Here is a 23,645-nt window from a genome sequence, read left to right as displayed (position 1 = left end):
GACGAATCTTTGTTTCCTCCCTTAGGGGGAGATAAACATGTGAATAAGATTAATCCTGACATAACATGGAATGCATCGGGGTTACATTTTCTAGATCCACGTACCGGTAAATGCGAACTTGAAGTTAAAAGAATCATACATATGCAAAATATCGCAAACCAAATGCCTGACGCATTTAACGATTATAGAAATGTAATTAAATCTCATATACCTGCAGTAAATACTCCAGCTAGAGTAGATATACCAATTCAAAAATCAAGTACAAATGAATTGGTTACAGATTCAAAGCCACGCCTGAAGCGTGGTAGACCGGTCGGTGCGAAAGATGTTGCACCAAGAAAAAGAAAGACAAAGAAAATTGCCCCTGAAGTGGCACATGCTCCAGAAGAAGCAAATACCCCCGAAGTGGTATTATCTCCTGAAGAGATTCCCATCCCTGAAGATTCGGGATTAAACAATCATGAAATTTCAATAAATTATGTGCATGATATGAAATTATGGGATCGAAGTAAAGCCATAATCGATGATGTATTTGTGTATTCAGCGGCATTGGATGTCGACATAAATTCTGATCCTGAACCACAAAGTGTGGATGAATGCCGTCAAAGAAAAGACTGGCTAAAATGGAAAGACGCAATTCAAACAGAATTAAATTCATTGCGCAAAAGAGAAGTATTTGGACCTGTTGTCCAAACACCAATCGGTGTGAACCCTGTTGGGAATAAATGGGTATTCATAAGAAAAAGAAATGAAAAGAATGAAATTGTGAGATATAAAGCCCGACTTGTAGCACAAGGGTTTTCTCAAAGGCCTGGCATTGATTATCATGAGACATACTCGCCAGTAATGGATGGAATTACTTTTCGTTTTATATTAGGTATGGCATCTAAAGAAAAATTAGAAACACGTCTTATGGACGTTGTTACTGCATACCTATATGGATCACTCGATAGTGATATTTTTATGAAAATCCCAGAAGGATTAAAAATGGATGAGTTCAAGAAACCTCGTCATATATACTCCATTAAACTTCAACGATCATTGTATGGATTGAAACAATTTGGTCGTATGTGGTATAACAGACTTAGTCGTTATTTACAAAAGAATGGGTATATTAGTAATCAAATTTGTCCATGTGTTTTTATCAAAAAATCACAATTTGGTTTTGTGATTATTGCTGTATATGTGGATGATTTAAACCTTGTAGGAACAGCTACAGAGGTTGATGAAGCTGTCATATATCTAAAGACAGAGTTTGAAATGAAAGATCTTGGGAAGACAAAATATTGTCTTGGTATACAAGTCGAGCACTTGTCATCAGGAATTTTCCTCCACCAATCTACATATACAGAAAAGGTTTTGAGCAGATTTTACATGGATAAATCTCATCCGTTGACTACTCCAATGGTGGTTAGATCTTTAGAACCAGATAAAGATCCATTTCGACCACGAGAAGATGATGAAAAAGTTCTTGGTCCTGAAATCCCATATCTTGGAGCAATTGGTGCACTTATGTATCTTGCGAATAATACAAGGCCAGATATTGCCTTTGCTGTCAATTTATTGGCTAGATTTAGCTCTGCTCCGATGGCCAGACATTGGAATGGGATCAAGCATATATTTCCTTATCTTCGTGGAACCGTTGATTTTGGGTTATTCTTTCCAGAAAACTCGACATCTCAGTTGATTGGATATGCAGACGCTGGATATCTGTCAGATCCTCATTTTGGAAAATCACAAACTGGATATGTATTCACATATTGCGGTACAGCCATTTCATGGAAATCCACGAAGCAAACTACAGTGGCAACCTCAACAAATCACTCAGAACTAATTGCAATTCACGAAGCCAGTAGAGAATGTGTTTGGTTGCGATCTATTATCAAGAACATTCAAGAATCATGTGGATTGCCGGACATCACGAGAAGTCCTACTGTTATGTTTGAGGATAACACTGCATGCATTGATCAACTCAAAGAGGGATACATCAAAGGAGACAGGACGAAGCACATTTCACCAAAATTCTTCTATACTCATGAGCTTCAAAAGAATGGAGAAATTGATGTACAACAAATTCAATCATGTGACAACCTTGCAGATTTATTCACAAAATCATTACCAAATTCAACCTTTGCAAAGCTGCGACATAACATTGGAATGCGTCGACTCAAGAATATGCTGCAACAAAATTCCAGTGATTGATGTTTTCTTCCAAGGGGAGATTGTACTCTTTTTCCTTCATTAAAGTTTTTATCCCACTGGGTTTTTCTTTGACAAGGTTTTAACGAGGCAATTGATGATCCACACTATCATGACAATCAAAGGGGAGTGTTGTAATATAGTGATTGTCATGCATGTGGTCAATGAATCAAATAGTAGGGCTATGATTTATAGGAGTAGAATTTGTGTATGCATTTAATGTTCTTGGCTTCTTGCAAATTCACATTGGCTATAAATAGCCACACTCAGTAATGAAAAAAGATGCACCCGAGCTTTCTTTCTATGCTCAGCTTCTTACCTCCTTCTGTTAAATTTAGTAGCTCTCCGGTTGTTCTTTTATAGCTAGGATATTACAATAAACAATATATTTTTGTAATGATAATTTTTTTTCCATTCAGAGAAGTGATGATTTGTCTAAAATTGATGGACGTGAACCGGATCTCATAATTGTATACTCTTGTATGTTTATAATTTTTTTATTTTTATTTTTTACTTTCTTTAATAAGAAATATTAGAAATTTTTCAAAAGATAGATAGTTAGCCGTAGGAGATAATTGACATGTTTTTGGAGATGACGGTTAATTAGATGTAGGGCATTTGTTTAAGGAGTATAGTAGTTCTCAACAAGCCGTAAGTACATAGCTAATGCCGGACAAAGATTACTGAACTAGTAGAGCTCAAGTCATCATGATCGCTTAATACTATTCGTCCCTTTTAACACCGGAACTTGGTTTTTAGCTGTAGTTCAATTTGTATTTGCATTTTGCAATTCTTAAATATTTTGTTACCTGGAAATGATATATGAGGGTTGCTGCATCTAATGTCAAGCATTATTTTTGCATTTTATTGAGGTTTAATGACCATTTGATCCTTAAAATTTGTATCAATATATACATATATTCAGGTGCCCCTATGTTATAAAAGCGTTTTTTTTTCTGAAATACTGAAAACGTATCTTTTTAATATTGGACCGGGATAAAAATTGAAGGACCGCTGAAAAAAAAACATTTATTAACCGGGCAGTTCAAGATTAAAAAGGAACATTTCTGGTATTTTAGAAACAAAAATAAATGTTAATACATGAAGAAATAGATATATTGGTGTGTTGAGAGTGGAAAGATCATTAAGCAATTTTTCAGTAACAAACAGAGGCACAATTATCAACCACTTAGGTTCACTCCTACTGGGATTCCTTCCAAAGTCGAGATCAACGTGAACCACATTTATCTCCTTTTTCTAAATTTACGGATTTAATTTATCAACATCTTTTCCCAACAGAGTTTTAGCGGCAAGTGCTAAGTGAAATTTGTGTGTCAAAGGGAAAAACAAGTAAAAAAAAAAACAAGAAAAAGTAGTGCTTCAACTGATGTTTTTTTGTAAGACTTGTTTAATTTTAGTAGATGTTAGTAATAAAGTATTCAAAGTTGTTAGGGTTAATAAAATGATACAAAGGGGGTGAACGATGAGAAAAGTAAAGAAGAATATAGAATCTTAAGCTCCATCCCCAAAAAGCTCATCAAACAACAAAAGTTTTATGACTTTACAGCCTTACACTAGGCCTGTATAAGTGCCTTATAAACTACTAGCTTGTAGCATCTATTTTTCTGATAATTGACAAGGCTGACAGGGTAAACTTTCATCTAATTGTAATCATAGTTCGACTCCCTAGCAACCATTGCTGAAATTATCTGTTCACAACAAAATTCGCTCACGTAACTGTCCACGCTTAATTTCATTTATTTTAGAATTTCATCTATCCGTTAAAAAATTCCTCAAATTGATGGTAATACACATGATTTATTTAGTACATTCAAAATTCAAAAAAACATGCAATATATCCTAAGTGCTGGTTCGGATCAGTCACAAGCTGTTAGCATTGATATACTGACTACTTGCAACATTTCAAACTGTCATATGCCATTCCATTGACATAGTAGATAATACTACTCCAGACAAAGAGGAACAAGCTTGGGAGCACAACAAACTTGCCTGGTCTCAACAGGCATTGTGGGAGCACCATGGATGAAAGAACCAACGGGGACAATCATTATCAGAACCTAAAGTTTATTTCAATATACTGCAATCAAATTTATGGAGTATATTATATTATTTTCAACGGTAAAGATTCGTTTGTGTCTCGTAATAGTGCAAAATAACAAGTGAACCAGAACATTCACATACAATCATCGATCTTCATTCTGTTAACAGAAATATGTGATGAGAGCTTACTTGTACAAGTAGCTTGCAATGCCCAGAATGACACACATCAGAACTATGTCGATGCAGAAGTTTCGGCTCGATCTTATCTGAATGTAAACATCAAAGAAGATAGGGAAATGAAGACTTCTTAGATAAAACATGTACAACATCCAATGAATCTACTTACTTGATGAAGTTGTTCCTTAAGCCTGACATTAGTATTCTTGAGTGCGGCGGAGTTCTTATCGACCTGAGAGACAATGGTAAACCATTAATATTTACTGTATTTTTTCTTCCAAAATTTTCCAGCCAAGATAAAAATTAGTAAAAAGGTGAGAACTTTGGACCTTTGTTTCAATTTCATCGATTAGTGGAACTTGTTTATCCAATTCCTAATCAAGATTCAGCGGTATGTTTTAGCCTAATTGTTTGAAACATAAAAAAAAAAACAGAAAGAGGAGAGTATGAACAGGTTGAACCAACCTCATTCATGTCATTGGCCAAATTTTTTAATGTGTCCAAACCCTCGGATATAACATCCAAACCTTGATCCTGCATTGCATATCAAGGAACCTTTTCTGAGGATGTACAATAGTGAATCAAAATCTCTACAAAACGATTACAAGTTATAAGCACAAAACACATATTATTAAAATTGTACTAGTACACAGAGAGCACCTATTGACAAGGAATAAGGAGAGTGATCTACCTGTTTTGTTTTCCTCATTTCATACTCATTTCGAAACTGACTTGATTCTTCGCTTTCAGCAAAATATCCTTCAGTAAAGTTTCCATCTACAAGGATATAACAATGATATTATAAGTAAGAACCATCAATAAGAACTAAGAAAATCCCCTCTCTTCAATTATTACAAGCTGAACAAAGAGAGTTAGCAACAAGAAGCACCTGTTTCAAAATTTATGTGCTTCTTATCAGATGATGAAGCCCGGCCTCCACTTTTATTTGCTGCAGCGCTGTTTCCATCTGGAATTGCTTGAATTCTTTCTGGCAATGCCAGAACCAAATCACTACGACCACCTAAATCTTCTCTTGAGAGCCCTTTAACCTGTGTTGGTTATATACTTTGTAATCAAATCCTACCTCAGAAAGTTATCCTGGTTATAGAAATCATTGATTGCAGTAATCCAAGTCACTGTTTGTAGTTTGTTAAGCTAAAGCAGCATTCTTAGTTTTTATTTAAAACGAACCTTCTTTTGTGATAATTTAGCCAATTTAGGAACTTCATCTAGTAAGCGTGCCTTTGTGCGACGAATCTCAGCATTCATTGCTACAGATTTAGCCCTATTTGTTTCCATACTCGCCATCTCCGCCTTCTGAAATTTCAAATCAAGGTAACAACAAACGTCACTGTATATGCATACCAACATCATGTATACAAGTCATGTTCACTAAACAGCTACAAATCATTGGCTTCTTGTAGTACAAATCACCGTCGCAGCTTACAGTAGTACAATTAATTATGGTCATAGTACTACAGATAATTATGGTCATAGTACTACAAATTACCCATCTCAGTTATATAAATCAACATACTTTTATTTGTATGCTAATATAATAAACCATCATATTTACCCTGTAACGGTACTATTAAGTCAGCATCTCAGTACTACAAATCACTTATTTCACTAATACAAATCAAGATTCTGTCATTTATACACTAAATTAGTTTGTATTTGAACGATCACACATGTTAATGCAAAGAAAATGAAAAAAACCTGGAAAGTGGAGTCAATCTGAACTTCAAAAGTAGCGTAAAGGCGAGCAAAGGCATCGTTACCATGGGCATTGAGTTCTCGCTGTTTGTCAATGTCATACTTATCGTACTTTTTACAAATTTCATCTATTCTGAAAACAATGTCAAACAGACTCATTTTTAATTCTTTAAGAGATAGAGTGTATGTAATTTTTATTCTCTCTCCTTCTGCAATGGTTTGATCTGTCTTAACATAAACAAGGCGTCATCCATACGAATAGGAGGCTTGAATAAGTCCTTGGCGGGAGTCATTATAGGAACTAACAACTTTACTGTCCTTGAATAAAAATATCGAAATATAATACAGTAATAATTCAAGATTTTACCTTCTAGATCCTGATTTTATTCATGGCATTAGAGAATTAATAAAAATAGAAGTGAAATTTGAATAACGCGTGATCACGGCTTTGTCAAATAATTGTTTAGCTTTGTGTGTGTTTTGTATTAGTTTGTGATCTCATGTTGTGTATTCATCTAACACTTTTAGATGACTAGCTAATCTTTCTTCTAGTACTGAGATGGTAATCTTTTTTAAAATGCTAAATAGTTTCTTTCTTTTTTCGATTCCAACTCAGTGTAGCTGCATATACTATGCAAACATCAAATGACGAAAGAAATGAATCACTATACTGTCATATAAGCCAATTTAACAAGGCCCTTTTGGTTTTTGCTTTGATTTGCATCTAAGAGAGCAAAGAGCATCTCTAAACAAAACTGGTATGGAATTGCAATCACATCCAACATATCATTAAATCAAAACTGGTAATAAAATTGCAATCATAGTCACCTGAATTACTTGGAATTGAAAGATAAAACAACTCATTCAAATATAACCAATAAGTTATTGACTAAATGCTTCTTTAACCTTTATGGATAACCAATAAATCAGATATAACTTCATTAAAATGCATCGGGTTCATTCCCTTGACATACACTAGACCAAAGAATCTCAATGTAACCATAGCTATACGAGCAAGGGGACACGATCGAGATGAAAGGAATATTGCACTTATAGATGTGACTGACAAGCCTGCAGTTGATTTCATGGGCTTCCTGAGTACTGATAGCAAGTATTTTGAAACATATCTCCAGCAACCACATCTTTCATCAAAAACATGAACATCCACCAATCTGGAAGTAGTATTAGCGGGATCATTATCGATCATTATAGTAAGAGAATCCCTCAAATTTACCAAACAACTCCTTTGTGTGTGCCATGACAACTTCAATGCCAGGCAACAACTTGAAAACCTCATGTTGGGTGTCAAACCACATAAGATACTAATGTCCTTGTCTATAATTATACCAATAAGTATAATTTAATTATACTTGTAAAATGTAGCATTCTAGTAAAGACTTCATTATAGACGCCGGTATATTTTTTTCTTTAAAAATTTAGTAAAAATTAATGAAATAGTTCAAAGTGATTGCGGAGTAAAATCACATTTATAATTTATTCAAAATGATTCTACAATAGGATCGAATTTAAAATCAATTTCTTTGTTCATGTTTTAAGTGTTAATTTTTTTTAAAAAACTGTTATGTGAGTAGTATTCTACATTAAAATTAGATTTTATGTTTTATGAAATACACTTTTTTAATTATTTATGAAATTCTAGTAAAATCCATGATCATCTACACAAAATCTATATATAAGAGAATTTTCTCTAAAATAATTGCCTAAATATAATTCATATATATTAAAAAAAAAGTGTCTAGAAGTCTATAGAGATAAAACTACAAGTTTACACCTAAAAGAGTAAAAGTGTGAAAAAGTTCACTACACCTGGACCTTGTTAGATTCTTAGGTTTGCCAAACTTGTAATGGAAGTATTTGGGAAACAAGGAGCTTCATCAAGCTGACACTGCAGCAAAACAATGACAAAAATAGCAGCATATAATACTAATTTGTATTTTTCGATCTTTGGCATATGACGTAATTCCAGTATACCACCCATAACTCTTGAGAATCGAAGGCGCAATAAGATTGAAAAATATGCACAACTCATACTTTGTGGTATTGCCACATCTTGCATCAAGTAGGAGTTTCTACCTTGTCATGGAGACTGAACACCAAGTTATGTGCATCATCTAGGAGCTTCCATACATCAAGATGTCCTGCCATGCTGTGGCACTCCGTCATTATCTCATCCATACTACTGTATCTTTCTATTATCAGTTTCCTTCTCTGCAGTATAGACGCTGCGATGGCATAAAGCAACAGATCTTCTGTTGGCAGGGCCAAGTGCCTTATTCTGCTCCACACAGAATACCCGATTCCAGCCCTAATCGCTGCCTGATCTGCCCACATTACTTCCCAGAGGCAGATTGTTTGCTCAAACGTCAATTCCCTCCTGAAGAGAACCACTACCATCCTATACACAAAAAAACAATCATCTGCCTGGAGCATTTGCAAGTGCTGAAAGAGTTGAGAATCTTTGCATTTTATGATCATAGATACTTTACTCAGTTGTCGTCTGATTCCCACCTCATCAAGCTTAAAATTATGCCGAGCCTTTTTCATGAAACCAACAAAACACCAGAAAGCATCATGGTCCTCTGTCATCACTGTTATTATTGGAGAAAGTAGATCACTCATTCCCTGGCAATATCCGACTTCGGGGTCATATAGGCAATAAGCTTCGAGAAGAGCAACTAGTCGAGCAGCATGAAAGATCATGCATGGCTCAAGTTTATCATATTCCTTTAGCCCAACGGCCTCGGCAAAACTCCGTGCCCTTTCATCTGATACTGCAGCCAGTGTTGGAGAATATGCTATCCATTCTCTGTTAGCACGAATTGCATCTACATGAATGATCTGCTGCCAAGTGATAAAATCTTCTTTTTTAGTGAATTTTAAATGAGTTGCTGTATTGGAAACATTCTCCTTGGATGTCACTTCAGTACCATTTTCCTTGGTGCTCTCTGTGGAGGTAAAAGTTTGACTCTGTTCAACAGAGGTGTCAGAGTTTACTGACCCGGTATTACAAGTATTAACATCTAACTCTGTTTTGGAGGTTTCCAGCAAGGCGCTTGAGATGTCATCCAGGTAATCAGGGGAAGGGTTCATCTCCTTTTTAGGGGACTCCCTGCTATTGACCTCTTTAGTGTCAGTAGAAACTATGGCATGATTATATTTCTTGTCATTTCCACTCTTGTTGGCTACTCTGACTTCATTGACCTTCAAATTGAACTCTATTAGTTGTTGACACCGGCTCCTTAACTTATCATAATCCTTTCTGAAAACACAAATGTATATCAGATGCATTTCCATCTAGAAAGCACACCAAGAAGAATATATCCACATATTTAAGTAATAAATATATATTATTTATTCGAGCTGTCTTATTCTATGCAATTTTAAAACTTGAGGAGTGGAAATAAAAACTTTAATTAGTAGTCTTCAGTACTTTATTCAACATTGATAACTGCCTAGTCTATGGTTGATTTAATGTTGATTTTGGCAATGTTAGTTCCTTTCAACAGTCGATGCTAGTATTAGGTAACTGAGAACAGATGGACTACTTCCATAGGATTAAACCTGTTTTCAAATTACTGAAAACTTATGGGAAAGGAAAATGAAGTTGGAAGCTTACCTCTTCTTGGTTCTTAATTTGTGTCTTTCTTCTTCGGAACTATTTAATTCATAGCTGCAATGAAATAAATGAAAGAGACAAAATTAGCTTAGTCGTCAAAGTCTTGGTTCTTTTTTTTTCTTTGAACTTTTTGAATGTGACATGATCTTAAACAGTTACTCATGCACGGAGCATTGGGCACTAGTAGCAGATATAAGTAACGACGACTGGTTTAATCTTTCATTGTCTTTCTCTGAATTTTTTTTAAACATCAACTTCCAGGTGCCAACAAAGATTTACATGAGGCAAAGGAAAAATATCATTTCCAACAGGCATAAATATATCCAAGAGCGAAACAAATAAAGAATTCAGAAAAAGTAATAACACAAAATCTAATATTACAGGGACTTAATTTTATGTACTTTTTAATCACAATAGGGTATAGATGTCAGATTAGTCTCAGTAGTCAGTACCCAGCAAATCTTGAATAATTAATCTCAAACTATATGTTTGACAGTCTATTCTAGAATATAAAGCACAAGCCTGCAAAAGGCTTGACAAGGAAGTGTTTCTAAATCATTACTGGCTGTAGAACATTGACACAACACTTGACTATATAACGTTAGAAGCTGTGATTAAAAAGATTAGCATGGAACAGGGTGCAGATCGTTGCTGGCCATGGCACATTGACATGACCACACCGAGAAACTGAAGCCTTCTATTGTAATATAAAAACTACTCAATTATTTATTTAACAAGCTACTAAATTATGAAGAGAAAGGAGTAAAAGAATGGTTATGCAGGAAAACTTTAAACTTTCCGTTATATTGGGGAAATATATGTATACTTTTAAAAAGTGTCTACTTACTATATTAATCTACAATCAAAATACGATGATATGGACATATCCACGTAGAACTAAGATGAAATGAACCAATAGAACTCCTGTTCGAAGGCATGATAAAGGAAAACACTGCTAATTGTAAAGATAGTTCAAGTTTGACTGCAAGTTTACAATTATATAGGAAAATTTACAACTTCATGGCTTGCGTGCAAGACTGGGAGTTGCCATCATTTGATAAACTTTATACTTAATTACATGCATATTTTTTAATACAATTACAGTTAAGAATGCCAAGTTTGTGAAAAAGATGAAGGTGATATTGCTTACACGCCGAGCAAGAATGGCCAGACCTCGGCCCTGATACCAGGATCGACACCCTACATCACAATCCATGTCGAAATTTTAGCAGTCACGTAGACATAAAAGGAAGAGACTCATGTACAAATTATAATGAACTTACCCCTCTGCGGACTGTTTTCAAGAACCTAACTCCTTCATCATGAAATTTTCCCTCCAGTGTAAACAGAAGTCTCCATTGCTCAGTTGACAGGGCTTTCTTTCTTTTTGATAGAGCCCATGGAGATTTAAGATGACCCCTGAGATTCAGGTGAAATTTAACGCAAGCACTACATGCTATTCATGACACACGCGCACACATGAAACCCTATTCACAATATCAAATAGAGTGTATGACAATTGATAACTAATCCTAGTATCAAAAACTGAATTCAAGTCTTTCTAACAAATTCTATTTCCCCTATATGTTGATATTACAATAAAAATATTTCGCTGTCATCACATTGCACCAGTGTATATACTCGTGTGCAACTGATTGCACGCAGCATAATTTTAAATTACAATCTACATCAATAATCCTTCTTTTGAAATATTAAGCAGCTATAAGAACTACCTACTAAACAATTATGGCTGAGTAGAAGTTCCAGAGTAAAAACTATGCCCAGATTAAGAATACCTACAGTCCTACAACAATTTAAATGTTTAATAATTCTATAATTGTAGATCTCTTATAGAATGTGGATCTGATATGAAGACACCTAACCAATTCACAAGAAATTGCCACGTTAAATATTATCTAGAAACCTCCCACACCACATGTTTTCTTTGCCTCTTTTTCCTGAGCGAGAACCTCAAATAACGGACATTCCACAAATGTAAGGACTGATCTATACTAGTTTTGGTATTTATTCTCATCAAAAGATGGTATATATTTACCTGACCATAACAGCATACATTTAACACCCCCTCCCCTACCCCCGCGGTATTAGATGTATAAAGCTTTTGAAATCGTTAAGGTCCAATAATCACAACAAATATAGTTCTCTGAGATGCTATTTTAGCTAAAAGCATGCAAGTTTATTTGGAAGATAAAAGCCATAGAATGAATTAAGGTCAAACAAATCCCCCCAAATGTACGTAGAGGCAAATGATAAACCAAAAGATAGGGAATATTAACTAGCTAATCCCTAAGCTAATATATTTCATAAACTCTAGTAGTTATCACATTGCATATAACATTCTTAAAGTCTGAAACTGACATTTTTGACTTGATGTAATTTCAGGACCATAGCAAATAAACAAATTGCAAGGACTCGTATGTAATATGCATTTTCTGCATATACCTAAACTGAAAGTTTGATAATTTTGTCTGGCAAGTAGTTAGGTCCTTTGACCACTAATTAAATGAATAAACATAGCCTGATTAGGAGATCCTCTTCTCTCTATATTTCCAAAATATCAAGATATATATCTGTTCTTTGTTCCAGATATAATGGTTTAACACTGCCTAATTATTCAATCGACGTCTCCTCTAATCTTTTGTGTGGTTACCTATAACATCGGTTCACATATGCATCATACTTGATCATGGAACATTGGTAACAACTAGCAAAGCAGTTATGAGGAGTTCCCTGGAAATTTTCCATTAACTTCTATATCCCAAAATTCCTTTGTATTCCCGTATCTAACCATTTATGTTGTTAATCTGTTCATCCGCATCATATTTTTTGGAATAAGCTTGAGAAAAGATCGAGCAAAACCTCTTTAAACATGTTCCTAAAGAAAATCCAAAAAAAAATGACCCTGTGTTATGCAATCGAGTTTTATAACATACTATTCACAATTAGGGACTGGCCTCCTCCACTTTTAGGCTAAGATCAGAGTTGTTTGAATTGGTCAGTTGATAGATCATTCCTTTCTACATACACTCAAATGCATATCTCATAAAACTATGCTCTTCTATTGGCCTGAGTTGCCATTTCCATTTCTCCTTAACAATAGAGCGGAAGATTCATAGGAGAGATGCAAATGGAACAACAGAACATGAAAATTAGTTTGACATAGATAAATTGATGAAGATGGAGTGATCATATGGAGAAATAGAATGTGCAAAGCTACTTACAAGAACAATGGGAACTGAAAACAACATTAGCTTGGTGTTTAGTTGGTTGGAACCAATAATATAAAGTCTATCGTGCATTTCATTCCACAAGCCACAAGTTTAAGATGAGAGTCCATCCATTTAGATTTCTTCCTCTCATTCACATCCTTCGCCAAATATCTAATAACGAAAAAATTATACTCTACTGATCTTCTTAACTACCATCCGCCATCCTTCTATCCACATCTAATTATCTTCATCTTACTCCAACCTCCAATCCATCTGCCTAGCCACACCGTGACGCTTTCATGGCGGAAACACAAATTTTCAGTTACAAGAGTTTTTGCTTAAACCACAAATACTAATTTTTAGACATGAGAACTATTACAGAAGGCTTATAGAGAACAATAGCAACTCAGTACCGAAAACATAAAATGCATAATAAATCTGTAAAGCATCAATTGTACTTGTTGGTCAAAATTTTAGTATCATCAAAGCTATAAGTACAATTATCTTGCACATTTGCCCTATGTCCTTCTAAAAACAATTTTTTAAAAAAAAACACGTAATGTACATTATTTATTTATTTTTGCTAATTGTAATGTACATTATTCTTAGAAGCCTAGCCAGTCCACATTATCTTACAAGTTACGGTGCAAGTATGCTACTGTCGTGCAGCTAGTGCTTCCAATCTAACAATTACCAAGGAAAGTAATTCTTATCATCTTGCGAGATGATTAAAAAAAATGATGTAAAATTATCTGGCGAAATAAAGGAATTTACTGTCGAACAAAATAGTTCTCAACCATAACTCCATACAATCATTCAAACTTAAATATTAATAAGCATGCATGTATTAAAATATCGATATATACTTGGATAAATAAAAGCATTTCAATAATATAAAATTTCGACAGCCAAGATTATTAATTTCTTTATTGTCATTTTATTTTTACCTGTTACTGTAGAAGACAGCGGCGGCAATAGCGATTCCGACAACGGCAGTAAAGGTGAAAATTAATTTGGCATCAGCACTGCCGCCGGAGAGGACGTCGGAGAATTTAACGGTGAGGTATCGTAATAACATTAGCGCCGGAGGTGAAGAACAAGAAGATGAGAGAGAGCATCACGTTTTGTGTTGCTGTTTGTTAGAGAGCCAAAACAGGATGAATTCAATTTTTCTTCCGACTTTAAATAATATTATAATTTTACAGTAATTTATTTTCACAGATATAAATTGATTAATAATTTTCTTTCTGACTTTATAGTTACGATACATGCATATTTTTAATCATGGTAAATTTTTATATTGTTACTTTTGATGTTGTTTGAAATATTAATTTTTATTTTTATAACTTGTTACAATTTTTTTACAACAAATATGCTTTCATTCACCCATATGTTGATATTAAGGAATTAAGGCTCAAATGTCACTTTCTGGAGTTAAAAGACCCTCAATGTCATTTTTTGAATTGTTAGCCTCAAATGTCACTTGAAAACGGGGATTTGGGTGAAATTTTTAAAAATAGACGAAAAACGCAGTATCGTGTTGAGTGTTTCTATAACAATTTTTTTTATTTTTTTTTAAATAAAAAAAAACGTGGTTTCGTTTCGTATTTTTCTTGAAAAACGTGATTTCAAACCGAGTTTTTGCTGAAAACGCAATTTCATAAATTGTTTCGGTAAAAAACGCAGTCTCGTCTTGAGTTTATGGATATAAAAATGGCTTTTCAAAATGAGTTTTTCGTAAAAACGCAGTTTCTAACCGAGTTTTTCTCAGGATGCAAAAAAAAAATCAAAACGCAGATCCAAAATGAGTTAATATGAGAAACTCATCCTGAGATAGCGTTTTGCCCCCGTAAACACGAATTGAAGTTGCGTTTTCAAATTTTTTTTTTGGAAAAAAACATCAAAACGGAACACGCAACTCCGTTTTTCATTAAAAAAAAAACTTCACCCGAAACTCCGTTTTGGAGTGACATTTGGGGCCAATTATTCAGAAAGTGACATTGAGGGCCATTTGCCCCAAAAAAGTGACATTTGGGGCCAACACCCATATTAAGCCATTTTTTATTTTCGGTTGTATCATTGTATTCCGTGGCGGATCCAGAAATTCTGAGAGAAGGAGCTTTACTTGTACACGGGACTCAGGGTGTGTTTGGTATTGCTGTTGCAGCGGCTTTTCGCTGAAAAACAGTTAAAAAACTGTTTGGTAAAATTTAAAAGCGGCTTTTTGGAAAAGTGTTTTTGGCTTAAAGCCGCTGTTAGAGAAAGCAAGTCCCCCATACTTTTAGAAAAAGCTGCTTTTCGGCTGTTGCGGGAAGCAGATGCTGATTTCACCATCAAACCTTACCAAAAGCATCATTATTTTTAATTTTTTGCATCAAAACATATACGTATCAAAAAATTACCAAACAGTCATATGATTTTTACAACAGCACTTTTTTCAACAACACTTTTTCTAACAGCACTTTTTTCAGCAACACTTTTTCTAACAGCACAGCAATTTTTAACAGCAATCCCAAATAGAGCCTCAGAACCAAAGCATGAGGTCATTATTCTTATAATATGTTGATATGTTTTTAATATGTTTCCTATTAAAATTTTGGATAAAAAGTCTCTTACGCTTATTTATATTATTAATAGTCATGATCCAGTACTACCAATTTAATAATGAATGTTAGATCTTTACACAAATTAATCATAACAGTTGAATTTAAAATAAAGAAATATTTATAACCAACGATGAGTACTTCTTATAAATTGAATAGAATATCCTATCTTTTCAATTATTTGAATAAAAAATAAGTAGCCCTCCTAAACTGAATTGATAATAATACATAATTCGTAGTTACCTTTTGTTCTTCAAATTATGGATAAAATTTGTTGGGTAAAATTTTTCAAACCATTACAAAATTAAAAAAAAATTGTGACCTTCGCGTGGGTTGTAAAATCGTTAAAATCTGATTTATGGAATTCAGGATAAAGCCGAAATAAAATCAAATGAAATTCGGTAATTCTTTTATTTGTTTGAACTTTAATTTGATTCTTTTTTAAGTATTTTAACTTAAAAATATTTTTAAAATAAGAAACAAAATATTGGTGCCAGGGGCGGACGCAGACTCAATGAAAAGAGGGGCCAACATTTTTTTTAACATCGAACAAGTAATGTAATAAAGAAAAAAATATAATTAAAAGACTTACCATTTTACCAAGTAGCAGGCAAATGAGTATTTTTGTCCACTATGATGCCATTTTTCCATCAAATTTCAACCCACAACTTGTAATGCTAAAATAAAAAACCTAGCTTGACAAAAAAAATTAGATAAAAAATCTAGCAGAAAAAATAAGACGACCATAATATAAAAATTCTGGAACATATAATCTTGAAACATTAAAATAGAGATCTCCGCTCTTTCAAGTCACGAAAATCATCTATAATCGAATCTACATTGATAGTTAGAGCAATTTCTTTCTCAATAAACAATATTAGGCAATCAGTGAGATATTCATCATGCATTTCGTTCCGAAGCTTGTTTTTGACAAAACTCATAGCTGAAAATATTCGCTCTGTATTAGCTGTGGAAACCGTAAGAGTTAAAATAAGAGCTACTACTTTATACACAAGTGGATACACGTGAGCCTTCCTTGTCTTTTTTAACCACTGAGACAGATCTGAAATTGTTGACAATGTTCCAAATATTTGATGTTGTCGTTCATCATCAAAATGCTCTAATTGTATCCTTAATTGAGCCATCTCATATTTAGAAAAATCTTCTGGATATAATTTGTGTACCAACTTTTGAATATCGTCAATCCTAAACGATATAAGCATCTCTTTTGGATCTAAAGCAGTACTTAAAACAAGCAACTTCGTGGTTTGTTCATTGAACCAGTTATTCAATTCTTGTAATTGAGAATCTAGCACGACAAGAAATATATCGACCTTATAGTGATGCTCAATTGTAAATCTGTCTTGTTGATGTCGAGCTCTTCATTTTCTTGCAACATATTGAACGCTTAAGTCTGATATTGGTATATTAACTGATTCACAAAAAGTCTTCACATCTGATAGTAGCTTATCCCATCATTCATCTCGTAACTTTTGAATTAACAACTTAGTTGAAGATACAAGTTGCATTGCATTTAAAATGTCTTGAGCTTTATTCTGTAGAGCTTGACAAAGCAAATCAGTAATTTCCAAAATGTTCCTCATGATATGCAAAATTAGAACAAACTCAAATGAAGTTAATGCCTAATACGCTGCGTCTGCATCTCCACATTGAACAATATGTTCAGATTTCATAAGGTCGTCACATGCTCGTTCAGCGTTGCGATGAAAAGAAGATGCATCTTTGCCGATATGTGCCAATTATGCACAATTTTTGCCATCCCTCACCTTTTTCCAAGATTGAAAACCATTAACTGTGAATGCATCAATTGCAGAATGCCCATACTGCGGTCGAAACAAGTAACACGGAAGACAGAAAGCAGCATCCTTAGTAGGAGAATATTCTAACCAAAATGGAAATAGCTTAAACCATGATGGTTGAAAACTACGCGGATGTTTTTCTTTTGATCTTGGATACTTTGAAAGAATGATTTGATATGGACCAGATTTGATGTAAGCTCTTTGAATTTCATCACACTTTTCAATAGGATAATCCCATATTTGACGTTGTAATCCTGGATCTCGCTCAATTGAATTGATATCATTTTCATTTTTATCAATTCTTGGAGACTTTCTAGGCTGACTTTGAGAATTCAAATTATAAGAATTATCAGGAACATTGGATCCTTGATCAACTGATTGAGGTACAGAATGAGTTTGAGAAGTTTCAACATTCTTCCTTTGAAAAAATGAATCAATTATAGTTGGTTTTACCATCTGTAACCACAGACAAGTAACAATAATTCCCAAATAAGTTAATAACCAATATCTAATCAATAAAGAAAGCCATTTAACTTTTATTATGATAAACTGAGGGGAAGTAAAGCAATATACATTCAGTCATTACTCATTCATATTTAAGGACCCTAATTCCCAAATTCTAATCAACAAAAAATAATTTGAAAATTAAGGTGGAACCCTAATTCCCAAATTCTAATCAATAAAAAATAATGATGATTATCAGGGATTATATTTACACTAATATCAGTCCACAAACAACACATAACATGAATACATGATTATTGATAACAAATTAGTAATGAAATTATTGAAAGTTTAAAGTTTCTACCTGCAGACCCGCCGACCCGGAGACTAGAACTTGTGCAGAGTTGCAGAGTCGTGAGTTTGTGAAATCAATTATTCCATTGAATTGTTTATTATTGTTAGTTTGTGACGTGTGCCAATATGCACTTTTATTTTCTTTTTGGACCCATTTGACTTGTCCATTGGGCTCTTATATAATATGGCAATATGGACCAGTTTCTTAATTTATCTATACCTTTATAAATGGGCTATAAATCTGGGGGGGGCAAATTAAATCTCACAGCTAATTTATACATATAATACATACTACTAATAAGAGAAAATTGGAGAGTTGGGGGGGCATGGTGACCCCTGGTCTTATGCTCCTTCCGCCCCTGATTGGTGCATTGAACGCAGAAACATTAAAAATTTGGTAGTCGGTACCGTACTTGGGTTTATATAATACACGAAATTGTTTTTGTATTTATGTCATTGATGATAATTTTTCAAAAACCTAAGTAGAGATTATTTGTCCGTTTATCGATGTAATATTGGTCTTGAAATAAGATAAAATAATATGTATTATTCATCCTGAATAAAACAAAATTTGACTTTAGTCGAGGTTAAAATAAATTTAAAATCAAATTAAGTACAAATAAGTTAGATTTGGTGGGTATAATGGATTTTGGGCTAAATTAAAAATTTAAATAATATTGGTTCGGCTAAAATATTTATATTATTGAAATGATAATTCGTCGATCGGTATAATAACATCGAGTTAAAATAATAATATATACTATTCATCCCGACAAAAAAATTATATAAATAATTAGTGGTAAAACAGAATTAAAATCAAAATATAATTCAACCAGTTAAAATAATATAATATATATTATTCACTTAAGTTGAACAAAAGTGTACTACTGATCCGCAATAGCCTGCAATAGCCCGCAATGGTTGGCTCAGTTGGTTTAAGATGGAATAATTATCCACTTGGTCACATGTTCGAATCCCCCGAGAGGAGAATTTATGATTATGCCTCCTAAAACAGAGCATGTCGCTTAAGTACGGTTTATCTTGGTTCACGTGGTTTGCAGGCTATTGCGTGAGTCTGTGAGGTTTACCCAGTGCGCACCCGAAGGTTAGCGGTTGCGGGCTCCCTACGATAAAAAAACTGTATTACTAATACGGCTTCAAACGAAATTAAAATCAATCTAAATATAAATAGTTGGATTTTGTCAATATTATGGGGCTGGGAATAAAATAAAATTTAAATCAAATTAAATATGATTCATATACTACTGACTCGAGCTTAAACTTATCGCTTAAATCAAAACAAATTATATATCGTAAACACACATATAAATAACAATAATATTATATATTACAATGAGTAAAATTATTTTTTTCAAATTTAAGTCCCTCTAAATAAAAATATCAAATATATACATTTATATGTATATGTATAATTATTATCAAATCATATCATATAAAAATTATATATAGAGAAATTCTTCATCTTAAAAATTCCAATTCAAATTATATTTTAATACATATGTAATATTAGTTAATAAAGTCGCGCTTCGCGGATGCATTTAAATTTTCTGTAAATTATGATATGAATTAACATTACGATTTAGATAAAATTTAATTTGAGGCGCTCAACCAGCAAATACAGTATGCGAATACTCTTGTCAGGTATAAAATTGAAAACATAATTTTATTTTCAATATGAATATGTTTTCTAGTTCGAATAGGATTCCAGCTAACCTCTCACATCTCATCCTTGTTAAATAATAATACATTTTTTATATAAATTCAAATTACTCTCCCTCCTTTGATTATACGGATATTTTTAGACTTATAATTTGTTAAAAATGATATGAACCCCTAAAAAATAATGATACATTTTCCTTTAAAATCCAAACTCTTCTCCATTATAAATTAGGATACATGTAAATTACTTGAATACATGAATTATAAAAAAAGAGACATCCAGGACTTGTACAAGAATTTGCATGATATTTGCAAGAAACTAACTCTAATATATTTACCCGCCTTCAGCTTTTCACGGATCAAGATCTTCCCTCTCTCGTGATTTTTTTAAAAATTCTAATATAAATTAATAATACAATTTAGATAAAAATTAATTTTAGTCGCACTCACATCAAACACATAACATATCATAAATAACCTACTTCGAATATATAATATTGTCTACTTCGAATATCCTTGTCTTGTATTAAATCCAAAACCTACTTTCATATGAATATGAATGTGTTTTCTAGTTCGAATGGGATGCCACCTACCTCTCGCATCTCATCCTTATTAAATACTAACACATTTTTTCTTTTTTAATTCTAAACTACTCTGCTTTGATTATACAGGCATTTTTAGAATTATAATTTATTAAAAATAATATGAACCCATCTTGTTAATAAATAATAATACATTTTCTTTAAAATTCGAACTTTTCTCCTTTTTAAATTAGGACACATGTGGATTTTACTTGATTACATGAATTTTATAGAAAGAGCAATCCCAGACTTATAAATGAATTTCATCTCGTGCATGGTATTTGTAAGCCACTAACTCTGATCTATTCATCCGCACTCAGCTTTTTACAGATCAAGATCTTATATATCTCATGATTTAAAAAAAAATCTAATATAAAGTAATATTACAATTTAAATAAAAATTAGTTTGAATTGCCCTCCCGTCAAACATAATACATATCATAAATTGTCTGCTTTTAATATACAACATTGTCTACTTCGAATACCCTTGTCTTGTAAAAAATTGATAACATAATCAATCAATATACTTATATAAAGGAGAATACGGAGACGTTTATGTGTCATCTCTCGATCGCCTCATTCTATTTCCTCATTTTCTCAATTTTTTGAATAAAATATACTTTTATAAAGGAGAATACGGGGACGTTTATGTATCGTCTCGATCACCTCATTCTATCTTCCTAATATACTCAATTTTTGGAATAAGTAAAATATAAAAAACTACAACTACTTCATAAATATATTATCATCGATCGTAATATTCTCCTAAAATTTCTACAACATCTTTCATCAACTTTTTTGCAATTTTTAAAGAAAAAATATCCAACATGCAAAATAACAAGAGAAAATCTTAATTACTTTATATTGTTCTAAAACTTACCGTCATAATATTATGATAAAACTTCTAATTTATACTTTTTCCACTTTTGTATATATTATAATAGCTGAGAAGTGGGGAGTGTTCAATATATTTTAAACTATTGTTCTTAAATTCTCATTTTTTTGAATTTTTCATTAAAATGTTTTCGCGCATTTAATAGCATAATTATGGTTATTAATTATACCTATCAATTATATATTAAAATTAAATTTATTTATCTATATGAAAATTAAGTGAACTTTTTTTAGCATTATAATTATTATTTTAGTATGAAATATTAATTACTAAATAAAAAAATTATATTTAACTAAAATGATAACCTAAATTTATCTATTGTGCACCATTTTATTATCATCTATATATGTATGTGTATAATATATATATATATATTGTTAGATATATTTGATAATGTCATGGCTAATATGTTTTATGTTTAGATTTCAGATCTTATTTGAACAGAACAAATCAGTACTTAACTGATCAGTACTTATACTGTAAGTCAGAACTTAAGGGATATCAGTACTTATGTCATCAGGAGATAGATATCGGAACTTAAGTGCTGAAGGACGATCAGATAAGGACAGTAGCTGATTAAAGTTAAGAAGATCAAGATAAACATAAGAAGAGATATGCATGAAGAAGGAATTCCGTGAAGAATGGAATACTTGGAATAGAAGATATCTGATTGATATATTTTAGGAAGCAGAATTATATTCCATATCAATTAGCGATTATCTTGTAACTGTGTAGTATATAAACACAGACATAGGGTTTACACTATAAGTGTTATCATTATCGAGAATATTATTTACTATAACCCTAGCAGCTCTCGTGATATTTTGTTCATCACTGAGAGATAACAGTTTCAGATTGTAACAGAGTTTATTGTTTAAATAAAGTTTGTTTTCTGTTACATAAGTTCTTGAAGTTTGATTTGATTGTTATAATCACTGTATTCACCCCCTCTACAGTGAAAGTGTGACCTAACAAGTGGTATCAGAGCCTTCTGTTAACACACATACATTTAAAGATCCAAACACAATCATGTCTGACACAGAAACTCCAACTAAGCCTACCAAAACTGAGGAATCATCAAAGACATCAACTCAGAGTCGATATGAGACTATCAGAGTTCCCATATTGAGACCATCTGAATATCCCATATGGAAGGTAAGGATGACCATGTTTCTGGAAGCAACAGATCCAGAATACCTTGATAGAATCAAGGAAGGGCCTCACAAACCTACCAAGCTCGCTGTTGTAGTTGCAGGTGAAGCAGCAATGACCGTACCAAAGGAAAAGAGTGATTACACTGCTGAAGATATAGCATCTATTGCCAAGGATGCCAAGGTACGACACTTATTGCATAGTGCCATTGATAATGTAATGTCAAACAGGGTAATCAACTGCAAGACTGCTAAGGAGATATGGGATGCACTGGAGACAAGGTGTCAAGGAACTGAAACAGTTAAGAAGAACAGGAAGACAATACTCACTCAAGAGTATGAACACTTTGACTCTAGGACTAATGAGTAATTGACTGATGTATATGACAGATTTGTTAAACTCTTGAATGACTTGTCATTAGTAAATAAGGAGTATGATCTTGAAGATACAAACCTTAAATTCCTGTTAGCTCTTCCTGAATGTTGGGATTTGAAGGCAACAACAATAAGAGACAACTATAATCTTGATGAAACAACTCTTGATGAAATCTATGGAATGCTCAAGACTCATGAACTTGAGATGGAACAAAGAAGCAAGAGGAAAGGAGGAAAGTCAAGGACAGTTGCTCTCAAGGCTGAAGAGGAATCCCCCAAACCACCTTCCTCAAAGAAAGACAAGGGTAAAGCTCTTATCATAAAGTCTGATACTGAGTCATCAAGTTCTGAGAGTGATGATGACTCAGATTCTGAAAGCTTGCCTGAAACTGATGCTGATGAGGAGATAATGAAGCTGTGTGCTCTTATGGTGAAAGGAATCACAAAGATTGCATACAGGAAGTTCAGGAAGGGAAAGAAGTTTTCCAGGAAAGGCATAAGTTCTGATAAGAAGAATTTCAGAAGATCTGAAGGAAGAGGAGGAATGTCTGACAGAGGAGATTACGCTAATGTTAAATGTTATAATTGTGGTGAGAAAGGCCACATATCTCCTGATTGCAAGAAGACCAAGAGTGACAAAGGCAAAGCTCTTGTCACAAAGCAGAAAAGCTGGACAGACACCTCAGACTCTGAAAGTGAGGAGAACTATGCATTGATGGCAA

The 23,645-nt window shown here is 33.2% G+C and overlaps 2 protein-coding genes across 3 annotated transcripts; both read right to left on the bottom strand.

Annotated features, from left to right (window-relative positions):
• Nucleotides 1–3,923: 3,923 nt before the first annotated feature.
• On the bottom strand, nt 3,924–6,318 carry LOC141705921 (syntaxin-71-like). Of its 2 annotated transcripts, none has more exons than XM_074508786.1 (9): nt 6,157–6,318; nt 5,629–5,754; nt 5,327–5,486; nt 5,129–5,214; nt 4,903–4,971; nt 4,767–4,811; nt 4,607–4,669; nt 4,450–4,526; nt 3,924–4,297 (listed from the first exon to the last, which is right to left on the bottom strand). In XM_074508786.1, the coding sequence occupies exons 1-9, from the start codon at nt 6,310–6,312 to the stop codon at nt 4,285–4,287; spliced, it is 795 nt and encodes a 264-aa protein (XP_074364887.1). In that variant the 5' UTR covers nt 6,313–6,318; the 3' UTR covers nt 3,924–4,284. The 2 variants fall into 2 exon arrangements, with proteins under 2 accessions (XP_074364887.1, XP_074364888.1); XM_074508787.1 differs by having other exon boundaries at nt 3,924–4,277.
• Nucleotides 6,319–7,878: 1,560 nt separating this feature from the next.
• On the bottom strand, nt 7,879–14,162 carry LOC141705920 (rab GTPase-activating protein 22-like). Its single transcript, XM_074508785.1, has 5 exons — nt 13,968–14,162; nt 11,074–11,209; nt 10,941–10,990; nt 9,791–9,844; nt 7,879–9,433 (listed from the first exon to the last, which is right to left on the bottom strand). The coding sequence occupies exons 1-5, from the start codon at nt 14,096–14,098 to the stop codon at nt 8,230–8,232; spliced, it is 1,575 nt and encodes a 524-aa protein (XP_074364886.1). The 5' UTR covers nt 14,099–14,162; the 3' UTR covers nt 7,879–8,229.
• Nucleotides 14,163–23,645: the final 9,483 nt, after the last annotated feature.

Source organism: Apium graveolens, chromosome 2 (genome assembly GCF_009905375.1).
Source record: "Apium graveolens cultivar Ventura chromosome 2, ASM990537v1, whole genome shotgun sequence".
Classification (NCBI taxonomy): Eukaryota; Viridiplantae; Streptophyta; class Magnoliopsida; order Apiales; family Apiaceae; genus Apium; species Apium graveolens.
This window is presented reverse-complemented; position numbering and strand designations above follow the sequence as displayed.